At 48.9% G+C, this 12,729-nt stretch overlaps 1 protein-coding gene across 1 annotated transcript; it reads left to right on the top strand.

Annotated features, from left to right (window-relative positions):
- Nucleotides 1-10,918: 10,918 nt before the first annotated feature.
- FOBCDRAFT_276745 (uncharacterized protein) lies at nt 10,919-11,245 on the top strand (the record flags this gene model as incomplete). Its single annotated transcript, XM_059611523.1, has 1 exon — nt 10,919-11,245. The coding sequence occupies one exon, from the start codon at nt 10,919-10,921 to the stop codon at nt 11,243-11,245; it is 327 nt and encodes a 108-aa protein (XP_059467525.1).
- Between the last annotated feature and the right edge of the window lie 1,484 nt (nt 11,246-12,729).

Here is a 12,729-nt window from a genome sequence, read left to right as displayed (position 1 = left end):
CTATGAGGGATAGCCTCGGTTATCGACGTATGAACCAACTCTCGGCCTTGGGGGCTTAGCTTAGTTGAGCTTGTGGCTGCGGGGTAGTTGCCTCTCTGTCGCTGGTATCAGGACTGCTACTTCTGCTGGTGCTGCGGGCCCTAACCCACTTCTGCTTTGACTTGAGCAGGACGTTCGAATTGATGTGGTGGATACACAGCTTCTGCTGTACATCAAGGAACTGGTCATTCAATGCGGCTTTCATCTGGTCGTCGAAATCGGTGACGATTACATCCGGTTGCCGGATGGAGTGCTGCTCTGCTAGCTGCCGAATGCTCCCGGAGAGAAATTGGAACCCTTCTCTCCTCTCGTTATCTATCAGACCGAATGCAGCGTTACAGACAGAGCCAAGGCATGTCTGCCCCGTCGCTTGGAATAAGGGAAGCTTGAAGCGGTTGGTGTTATATGTATTGTCGAAACTGATGACCTCGGGGAACCGCTTCCACATCTGGAGGCAGTAAGGAAAGGCCCAGACAAGGCCAAGAAGACGGTTTGGCACATCCCCCCCCCCCGGCCCCCACTTAACGAGATAGGAAATGTCCATCTTGTCAAGCAGCTTGATCAGGGCTGTAGTAGGAGTGTGGCCGTCCAGCCTGTCTCGGTTGATACGAGACCTGGCGTTATTGATGTCTTTTCGTGTAAAGGATGACTCGGGATGCTGCTCCTGGACGATAGCACGTACGTCACGGGCCCGAATTCCGACCCGGCGGCTTGTCGATTCGACCGTTGTCCTGATAGGCTCGGTGAGTCTCCGATGGGAGGGATGAGCAGATGGCCCGATGCTGCGGCTGTGGTTATGCTGACTGTGTTCGGGGTTCGAGTGTTGTCGTAAGAGCCACTTCCCCTCCTCTAACGCCTCGGCAACAACCATCCATTTACATCCACACTTTCGAGACTTCCGTCGTCGAAGACCTGCGCCTTGACTAGGCACTGGTTCTCCGAATCGATCGCATTGGAAAGTGTACCGGATCCTCTGCCCCTCATATGAATGGGCATTTCGTCGAACAATACCGAAGCCATTTGCCTTCGCGAAAGTATTCACCCACTCGAACAGGACTTCGGTTGACGGCGCTGGGTGGCCTGGGATAGGTGGGTTCGGGATCGCGTCAGGGACAGGCGATGACGAGTGGTCGGGCAAGGGTGGCGAGGCTATAGTCGGAGAGTGCCTGTGTTGAGGAGGCGAGTAGGGCGGGGGTGATTCAAGTGCATCTGAACTGAGCGGCGAGTACCCCCATCTCTCACGCCATTGGCGGACTTGTTCGTATGACCGGACGAGCTCGAAGGTCAGTCGCCTGTCTGTCCCAATAACCTCGCGCACTAGCCTGAGGGCGGACTGAAACTGGGGCCTTGTTGGAGACGATTGCTCTTGTGCTGGTTGCGGTGGAGAGCAGGAACTCAGTTTGTCGATTTCCGGGCCTGGTATAGGTATTCTTACTCGCTGCGGTCGTCCTCGGGTTGGGAAATCGTTCGAAAGGTGAATCTATTGATCGAATCGTAGCCCCCATGGTGGCTCATTCAGCGCGCGCGACCCATGGGGCCGTGGAGCGGTCGTGAACGTCTCTGGATACGAGGCGAAGAGATTATAGAGTGCCTCATCGTCTCCGACGCCATAGTGTCGGCCAATGCTCGTCCCTGTGCTATTAGACGAAGGTGGTCTTGAACTATCAGGTTGGTCCTGCCGCTGTCGTTTTCGAGGACGGAATTGATAGCTTCGTTGTCGTTGGTTGCTTAGGGAGCCAGATGGATACTGGGGCTGGGACATGACGGCCTGGATCGCGATAGGGCGTGTCGCATGCACGGTGAGAAGATGATTAAAAGGGTACTTGATTCGACTGTGAAAGAAGGAAAGAAGGGTCTCATTTCAGCAGAAAGGAAAGTCCTGCTTTGCGATGCAGATGCTTTGAAGATGAGGCTGTTGGCGATATCTGATACAGCCTGTGTTCGAGGGTTGGTCTCAGCAGGGGTCCAACACAGGACACCTCCAGCTCTGTGACCTTAACAAATACCGTACCTTTCGAGAAAAATCATTCTAAGGAGGCTCTACATGTCAGACACGCGTGCTCATATAATGATGGAGTAGATGACCAGAAGACGGAGAAGTGCATATCGAGTGTGGAGAACCGCGAATGATTGATTTAAGATAATGATCAAGTCTCTGACTAATCTTTAGATGTGTTGTATCCTTCTTGCTCTTCGTGCTCCCTCTTCGTCTCAATATCTGAAGAGGAGAAGCCAAGATACGAGACCTGCTGATCCTGCAACAGATCTGCAATGCTGTTTAGGCAATTCTGGTATCATCATGAGACATCGTCCCTTGAGGTGGCTGCCTGTGTAACGCCATCTTGCATGACACTTCTCCAACACTACACGCGGCAAAGAGGTAATAAGTGCAGTAGCTAGCTAGTGAAGAGCTTCATCGGGCGCGTCGATCGTCGCGGTGGGGAGCTAAGCTAGAGGTACAACGAGCGGTGTTGGCAGAATCTAAATGCACTAACAAAAGTAGACACAAGGAGATACCTTCAGACATCAACTATAAGTATAAGCCGAGTTAAAATTACACAATTAGGTTTCAGCACGCGTATCAGATCTGCTGGAAATTTGTCTCATACAAACCCCTTGGTAACACGTACGAAACAACCCTAGTTACACTTATCCTTTATTTTGCGATGAAAGTCCATCGTCCCATTATAAATGGCTATCGGTCATTATCTAGACATACTTATTGCGTGATTTTAGGTCGCTATTTTCTTATTACTTGTACTTACTAATCCGTCTGGTACGGCTTGCTCGGTATAGCTTCTTATACTCGCTCTTTACGTTCACTTGTCTACTATATCGACTACGTTTCCCATATCAATAACCTACCTACCGTGAAGTCTAGGCTATTACTAAGTTTCCTCACTATGAAGTTGTCAGTCTTCGTTATCGCCGCCTTGGCCAGTATTGGTGCGTTTTCTCCGACCCCGCTCCCTTGATTCCACAACTTTGGCTTACACCTCGGCAGGAAACGGTGAAGGAAATTATGACTTCTCACGAGAGAATTATCGAGACTCTGTGGAACGTTTGAAAAAAAGGAGCAGCAGGCGCTCAAGCAAATGATCGAAGGCCAGGGGAGAGAGATTGGGCAGCTACAACAAGATATTCAAGCCATTCAGGCGCATGTCGCAGAGGAACGAAAGCTGATGCAGGAATAGATTAACGAGCTCAAAAGAATGCAGCAGCACGCCTCACGCGATATTGAGCCCCGGCAAGTGCAGGCTGCCGAAGAGATCAAGCACATCCACGAGAAATTAGATATCATAGCGCGGCGCGCCGTAACCGGTTCCGTCCAGACGGACCCTAGGCGGTCATTTGCAGACATAGCCCGAGTGCCATCAACGGAGGGGCTGAACGGCGGTGTTAGACGTCCCGAGCCGGTGTCATCACCTGCGCCGCTGCTTTCATCCCTTGGAGAGGACCTGTTCTGCACGATAGATATCTCCGGAGCGGGCGACGATGACAGCGACAAGGCGCAGATCGGAGAGGTCCGACAGGCTATCGAAGCTGTTGTGAGGACAAGAAAGGAGGATGAGAGATGGAGATGCGCAGTGGTGATTAGAGGGGCTAGGAACGCCAACGTCGTCAAGGTAATCTGTAGAGACGAGGCGGGATTGCACATGGTCCGAGAAGCGGCACTGGGAGCAGACACGCTGGGGGCAAAGATCCTCAGAGAGCGGCTGTACCCGGTCAAGATCAACGGGGCCAATCGGTCGGCCCTTCTTGATTCGAACGGCAACCTTCTGCCCGGAGTGACCGAGGCACTTGGTCAAGAAAATGAAGTGACGATAACTAAGATAAACTGGCTCAGCGACAAGGGGAACGGCAAGGCCTACGGGTCAATGGTGGTTTACGTGACGAAGGAGAATGACGCAAGGAGACTCTTGGAGAACAAGTACGTTCACCTCGCAGGCGAATCGGCGAGGACCAGCGTGTTCGAGCCTAGAGCCGATGCGGCGCAATGCTACAACGGCTGAGGCCTAGGCCACAAGTCATTTGTCTGCAAAGAAGCGCAGAGTGAGGACACTACCATAGACAATGCGAGGCAGCAGAGCCAGTGTGCGTGTCATGCGGAGGACGGCACGAATCATTCCGTCGGGCGTGTCGATTACATCAAATGCGAGGAGATGAGCACTAGGCTACAAGTGTACCAACTGAACGTGCGGAAGAATGATAAGGTGCATCTGAGCATGGAAAGCCCCAGGCGAAAATGGACTGCCGGCGATGGTGTGGAAGCAGCTCTGGCCAGTAGTAGGAGACCAAGTGTTGCATCTGTTTCGAACATCCTTGAGAGACGGAGAGCTGCCTGCCCAGTGGAGGAGTGCGAAAATCATCCCGCTCAAAAAACCGGGCAAGGACGACTACAAGGTGGCCAAGTCATTGAGACCGATCTCACTCCTATCAACCGTGGGAAAGATATTGGAAGCGGTCATGGCGGACCGGATCTCGTACGCGGTAGAGACATTCGGACTGCTACCCACCAACCATTTCGGCGGAAGGAAGCAACGATCGGCCGAGCAGGCACTCCTGCTCCTCCAAGAGCACATCTACAAAGCGTGGCGCAACCGGAAGGTGCTCAGCCTGGTAAGCATCGACGTGAAGGGAGCGTACAACGGGGTGTTCAAGGATCGACTACTGCAGAGACTGGAAGCCAGAGGCATCCCCAAGGGATTGGTGAAGTGGATCGACGCTTTCTGCTCCAATCGGTCTGCGACGATCGTGGTAAACGGCTACAACTCTGAGCGACAGGAGCTGCCACAAACTGGGCTCCCGCAAGGGTCGCCCCCTATCAACGGTGCTGTTCCTTTTCTTCAACGCAGACCTCGTGCAGCGCAAGCTCGATGCAAAAGGTGGACCAATCGCGTTCATCGATGACTACTCGGCCTGGGTGACGGGTCCGACAGCAGAAGCCAACCGGATAGGTATCCAGGCTGTCATCGACAGAGCACTGGAGTGGGAGAGACGAAGCGGGGCCACATTTGAGGAGGACAAGACGGTCATCATACACTTCACGCGCCATCCAGAACGCACTGATAAAAGCCCGTATACGATCAAAGGCGAGGCGATCATCCCAAAGGCGAGTGGCAAGATACTGGGGCTGGTGATGGACTCGGAGTTGCGATATGGGGAACACATAAAGGAAGCAGCTACACGGGCCTTCGGGCGGCCATGTGGCTACGAAGGCTGAAGATGTTGACGCCCCGGACGGCGAGACAGTTGTTTGTAGCAACGGTGGCCCCGACGATGGACTACGCTTCGAACGTTTGGTCCCACCGACACGGGTGGAGGGAGACCAGGTGGCTGAACGAAGCACAGAAGATAGGAGCGCAAGCCATCACAGGAGCCTTCAAGACGGTTTCGATGGCAGTGGCGGAAGCTGAAGCTGGTATTCTACCCATCGGTGAACGCCACGCGCAGGCCGGCACGCGGCTCTACGTCAACATGCAAACACTGCCGAAGACGCACCCACTTGCGACGCTTAGGGTGAGAGAGGCACGGAGGTATCTGTCGCCGTTAACGAAGCTGGCACTCGCCCACGATGGAGCAGTAGAGCGGATGGAAACGATCAAGCCGTATGCACTACCACCGTGGCCTAGGCACATGGTGGTGGAGTACGATTCAGACAATGAGGCAGTGGCAGATGCAGATATAGGTAACGACTTGACCGACACCAGCAACATGAGACAAGTGCTTATCGCAACGAGCGCCTCTGCGAGGAACGGACTAGTCGGCATGGGTGGCGTCGTGCGCAACAGCGCTGGCGGAGGAGTAAATGATGATGGTATAGCAAAGTACTCCGTCACTCTTGGCCTGAGAGATGAGCAAAACGCATACATGGCCGAGCTGGAAGCGGTAGCAATGGCCCTAAGGTGCATGCCTGATGGACTCCAACATCGAGATATCATCGTTGCGACACGAAATCGGTCGGCACTGCAAGCGATTGCGAAAGCTCGATAGCAGTCAGGAGTCAGGACAGAGCACCATCCGAGAGATCTACAGACATGCGAGACGACTGGAAAAGAATGGCAACACCATTAAAATGCGCTGGGTATCGTGCACAAACGAGTCTTTCACACTGGGAGCAAAAGCAAAGGCAGAAGCACGAAACGCCACAGATAGCGGATGCAGAGCAACGAAACCGCCGTACCAGGCCCGATCGACCCGACTGAAAATACTGTTAACTCAACGTCGACAGCGCATGATGCTGCCTGAGGGTGTAGGTGGCTATTCGAAGCGACTTGACAAGGCGCTGCCCGGCAAACACACGCACACACTATATGACGCCCTGAAGAGACACGAATCTGACATTCTGGTGCAACTACGAACAGGAACGGCACGGGTCAATAGGTATCTGCACAGGATAGGCGCAGCAGAGACAGATACATGCGACTGCAGTCAACAAGAAGAAACGGTCGACCATTTCCTCTTCCGATGCCCACGGTGGGACGAGCAACGAGAGCATATGCGAAACGTCGACCAAGGCATGATGGGCAATCTATCGTTCTTCCTGGGAGGCAAGACAGCAGAGGACGAGCATAAATGGAGCCCGAACTTAGGAGCGGTGCGAGCAGTGATCAAGTTTGCGATAAGCACAGGCCGTTTGGATGCTACACAGACATGGAAAAACATACTAACCAAATAAGATAATAAGAAGTAATGCAGCACAGCCTCTGGTAGACAGACCAGGCTTCAGCTGCTGGAGATAGGACGCTGAACACTTGAAGAAGTTGGCCTTCAAGCAGGCCTGTCGCAGGGACAAGCGAGGCTTGGGAAAGTGGCAAGGTGTAAAGACTGGTGAGGTTGAGGTTGTAAGGGGTAAAATGAGGGGAAAACGATGTAACGAGATATAACGTTGTGGGCCCTGTGAGGTGTATCCTCCCGGGCGGACTAAATTCAATTCAATCCAAATGCAAGCAACGTAAGCATCTATTTAAGATTTATGACGAGTGGGGTCGCCCCAACCCAGGTGCGGATGTAGCGGCCGCCGATTTTCCAACACTTCTTACGTAAGTCACAAAACAAGCTGTGATTAGTGTTAGTTCTACCACCTGTCAAATGGGACGGGAAAAAGTTTAATACAAGTGATGTTACCATTGACTACTAGGACCTACTAATTACGGCGAGGACGGAGTTTCTATTGGCTGCTCCCGCGGTACAGCGCTCCATGGTAATGCCATTCATCCGCTGCCCCTGTCTATGACAGTTGAGGCTTACGCAGTAGCACACCCACACATTGAAACCATCCATGACATTCAATGTCGATTTCTTGTCCCGTCTCATAAGTGAACACAACATTGATTGGTTTAGTGGTAAAGTCCTTCGTTGCAATCCGAGCGACGTCGGGGAGCTCTAGATTGAATTCATAGATACGAATCCAAGGCCTTTTTCTTTTTCCTTTGTTTCTTCTTGCATCGCCAGTATTAGTTATTTGTTTTTGTGGCTTACATTTGTCTGGGAAAGTACTAGCTAGAGGGAAGTCAATAAAACACGTTTTCGTAAGCGCTATCTAAATGTATTGGCAACCTGGGGCTATGTTATCAAAGGACTGGAGTTCCCTCAGTAGGACTGCCGCAGATGTTTACCGCGTCTGCATCACGAGATACCATGCAGTACCCACCTACCGTTCAGCGAAAACAAAAGGCATTTGATAGGGACGCATCAAGAATTGATAGGGGCGCATCTGCCTTACAGACGCTCCAGCTTTTATGACACCTGATTGGGCCAACTCTTCCAGACCCATAAATACTTCCCCATGAAGGCGGTGAAGCCAGCTCTCTTAACAAGCCTAGTTCTTCCCAGCCCAGAAGCAGCTAGGGCCAATCCTCTTGAAAACAGGTTTCATAAAGGTGTCAGCACGGTATTTATTACTATACAGAATCAGAACGATTCCGTTTAGAGCAGCTATCTGCATTGTCTCTTATCGTGATTGAAGGAAGAATCTCCTCGTCGCTGTTCAACAGCTCCCATTGACTCCTTCGTCTCCGAATGCTCGGCTGCGTCTTCCGTCCACTAGCACGTACTCCTGTCGTTCTCCCTACTCCAAAAACAGCCGACTGGCTCGTCGACTGTGCCACTGTCGTTTTCGCAAACTCGATTCGCAGCTAGGAATGGGGCTTCGAGTGTGACGTCTTGAATTGCTCTCTGAGCTAGAAGATGACTCCGACTGGAGCATGACGAGAGACCGAATAATTGAAAGTGAGAGACTGATGTTGAATCATCCGCTCATTTAGATTAAAGAGAGACAAGCTCAGGTACTTCGGGAGCATCGGCAGAATTCTACTTGCATTAACAAAAGAGTGGGTGACGAATCAGAGGCTGAAAAACTGGAACGTCACTAAGGCAGATTCGCCCCTATCAATTGCCTATAAGTAATACAGGAAGGTATACGAGGTGCACCTAATCCTTACCACATCGCCTACTTCTAGACCCCTGGAGTTATACCACATTGACATATAGGTATGCTAGAAGTTTCTAGATGCTAAATTTAGAGGTGTTATTCGCGCTGAGGGAGCGTGAGTAACTAATTGGAGAAGCCGTGTCGCCAGCTGATTTAGACGTTAGAAGAGTTCAAGGATAAAATTAGCATTGCATATTATATGGTGGGTATTACGACGCTTGAATCAGTCTTTCTGAAGACTATAAATTTACGTTCCGGAGCAGTTTATAGATGAGAGAATACTTCTGGTTAAAATTCACATATAATACTAACCGGTATATTCTAACGTGCTCAATTCAAGGCATCTAAGCGACCTTTCCCTTTGAAATATCAACTCTTTAGTGATATGTTAGTTATTGAGGTTAGCATTATATGGAAAACTATAGGTATAGTAATTATGAGCACCTACTCTAGAAGGTTTAAAACCATGAGCTAAACCATGGCGCCTGCACGCGGTGAAGAAGTCATCGCCGCTAATGACTTGACCAGGCTTCTGAATGCACTTAACGCCATCAAAAGTTGCCTAATAACTACGTTAATTATGACCACTTCGAATAGCTTTAGACAGAAACTTACCACAGACCCCCATGTGTCGGCGCATACATCCCTCGTCCAAGCATTCGAAGGAACCCATCCTATCAAAGTATCCAGGCAGCAGTTATGACTACTGTGGTCCTTACTGATTATAAGTCGCATTAGTTTAGGCTCATATTTGCCAAAAGAGTAGAGATTATGTTTACCTTTCAGCACCTAAAATGAGAAACCAAGCAAGGATGAGAGACTTGAATGAGATCGCCATTAATAGCTTAACATTGAGCGGTTATCTAATAAGTGTAGAAAGGATTAAATTGTTGGGAGGTGATAGGTAAAAGATATTCTGCTGTGGGCGAGATGTCTCTATTTATGTTGATTGTTCACTCAGTCGACGTACCATACTCCGTACTCCGTAAAAAGACTGTGTTATTTAGGTGGAATATATTCCGTGTAAGGAAAGTGAATATTCTATCTCTACCTGTGTCACTACTCAGTTCACAGTATTTTAATTACTTGTAATTATAATTAACAAGGGTGAGCCCCATTATCAAGGGTATATATTAACTCTTGTGAAAACGTTCCTTTTTGACACGCAATCATTCCAATGGTTTTAATAATGCTAAACAAGGGTGGTTCATACTAAGAAAGCTTAACACTTAATATAACCTTATAATACGGCTATTCGTAATTCTGTGGACCAGCGGATCAAGTAACTAGTAGCTAGCCGACGAGGTAAGGGACAAAAGCTTGTGCTCGGTAACGCCGAGAATCTCGCTGGCTACTTCACCGCTGCGCACCGCCATAGCCGTAACTTCTACAAGTATTTATGTAAGTAATACAGGCTATTACAAGTTTATATTAGTTTTTATCTTCTTTATTTATGGGATGAAATTTAGGTAATTTAGCACTATTTGTGCTACATAGGGATTTTCAACTTTCCACATCAGGCTTTTTAATAAGATGACATCTCAGAATTGCAAATCTAATACGCAACAACATACGGTGTAAATGAACTGTCATTAAACCCTGCTTGTTGAGCCAAGGCAGTTACCACAGTGATTGATAGGACTAGACTTGGCTGCTGCTAAGGCCTCACTATCGCCATCTGATATGAGTAGGATCCGATAGAGCCGAGGAAAGGCAAGGGAGGTCAGAGACTAACAAGGCGATACTGTCAAGTTTTTGAGGAATCCGATAAGTCCTGTATAAAGGGCAAGTTCCAATCCCGGGAACACTTATAAAGTCCCTACACTGGCGAGTCCACATCGGATAGGGCTAGCGTGTTGTAGAGCAATTGGCCAACCCAAAATGCCGATTCCGACGGTGTAATGCCAATGTATGTCCCGGTCGACGCATTGCTCTATCGATTTTATGCTATACATAGATGGACAGGAGGAAAACTAAAGTCTAAAAGCAAGTCGGTCCTGGCATCTGGTCCGAAGCAGTATAGTCTTGCTAATCATAATTGTACAGAACTGGGGCCCATCGCGACTTGGCATGGAACGACCCACACAAAGCGACATGTTATTTACCAACAGCAGCAGCACTTTGTGGGTCTTCAAATAGTAGTGATCCCGCACAAAGCTTATATATAACAGTAATTTATCAAGCATCTTCTACGGGTTCCGTGTGTTCCGGGATTGAAAGATCCCTTCACTTGAAAAGTATTTAATAGGGCCCCATCTTCCTAGCTTTTCTCACTTGCTCCCTCTATTTAGATATCAGCAACCTTTCTCTGTTTGGCTTAGACGACACCAGGACAATCTTATCACACACGTCGAAACCACACTGAGTGCTCCACATTCTTGAGTACCAATAATGTCAGTCTCTGATTCTCTCTACACATCTTAGCTCTCCACTAAACTGATTAGTATGCGTTTCGCAACTTTTGGTCTATTGGCTGTCCTGCCAACTTTTGGCTTGGCTAAAGACTGTGGTATCTTCTATGACTGGTCCGGTACCAGCAATTTAGATGTTTGGCGGGATCTGAAGGCTGTAAGCATGTGCAGCGACATTGGCGGCGACATACCTAACGACGAGCTTGCCCTGAAGAATGGAAATGGCGTACATCGCTGCGCCGTCTGTCGCAATGCTCGGGGTGGAACAAAGGACTACACCCGAACTATTACGCAGCAAAATGATAAAATCACTTACTCAGTCAGGTGTGGCTGGTTTGGAAAGAGCAAATGCTCTGCCTAGATGGAGAGATAGGACGGTGTGTAAAGGCCTTCTTGGGTTTCAGAGTTTAATATAGTCTTTGGAAGCATATATAAGCTGGCTAATACTAAGAGTACAATTTACACCATAATCACTCTTAATTCTTATTTAACTATAAGTACAAATAAATTAAGGCAATTAATAGGGGCGCATCGTCCTTAGGGGCGCTCCAGCGTTTATAACATCCGATTGGCCCAACTTTTCAAGATCCATAAATACTTCGCCATGAAGGCAGTGAAGCCAGCTCTCTTAACAATCGTAGCTCTTGTTGTTGAATTGCACAGAGATGCTAGGTGTGCTTAGTAAATTCAAGGTCATTATTCTTATTAACACGGTGAAATCTCTCTAGGGGTTTATATCCTATGTGATTCCATCTAGGACTTTGAAGCGTAATCTTGAAGTCAGGGGGAAGCTCCCGATTATTCCAACAGTACTTTCAAGTCCAGAAGCAACTGCGACATCAAGGCAATAACCAGCGAAGTGTCTAGAATTGTTTAGTTTTAGAGCTCTTTGGGCGTTGGTATACCGCGCGTAATAGACATGTGTGTGTGTGTGGAGATCTATAGTGCTGCTGATGTTGGACCAGCCGCTGTTTTGGGAACGTATCCTCGATAGCAGCACAATGATGATTTCAAATCTTTCCGTCATCAGTGGTCTAGCAATCCACCAATTCATGAGCGTGTGAATCTGTTCTCGGCGCCATTGACGGAAGTCACCCGTATCCAGGTTATGGAAGACGAGGAGCTTGACTTCTGCAAAGGCATCTTGTTGGATTACATTAATGGGGCTCGGCATGCGTCAGGAAACTGCCGGTTGGGCATAGACCGCGCAGACAGTTATCTTAACCCATCGCGCATATGCTATCACTCTGTTGGGTATGCATTAGGTACAAGGGGAGATATTCCTGCCGTTCGCGTCCAAGCTGGAAGCGATTCTGAACATCATCACGACGAAGACGACTGAGTTTGTTCAGCAATAGATGGTGTTGTCGAGTTTTGGTTTTTTTTTGAAAGAGCAAGCTGTTATTCGTCTGATGAAGTAGGTGCCCGAAGTGGGCCATGCTATCCCATTTGTGGCATAAAGTTGGAATTCTGCCTCATCCGATCAGTTCTAGATTAGAGAAGCCGTATACCAGCTGAAGGTCACGGATGTGATGCCTTATTGCCTTTAAGGTTCTTCGCTTCCCCTAAGAAGGCCATGGCACGAAGAATGCGACCATGGCTGTCCAAGTGTCATACGCACTCCTGTCTGGAGAAGTCAAAGCTAGGCTTATAGGGACAGGATAGACAACACCAATGCTCTTCTCGACCGCATTCTAGTCACGTTAGTTAATAAATAGTAATTTATAATTTCAGATGAAAGCTTTATATAAATTATGCAAGTTGTTATCTAGTTGTTTTACTACTCGGAAGTGGTATCAGTCTGGCCAAGCTCGGCAAAACAGGCGAGTTGAAAATCATGACATA

The sequence above is a fragment of the Fusarium oxysporum genome, chromosome VII (assembly GCF_013085055.1).
Source record: "Fusarium oxysporum Fo47 chromosome VII, complete sequence".
Lineage (NCBI taxonomy): Eukaryota > Fungi > Ascomycota > Sordariomycetes > Hypocreales > Nectriaceae > Fusarium > Fusarium oxysporum.
Note: the sequence above shows the minus strand (reverse complement) of the source record. Positions and strands in the feature narration are given on the sequence as shown.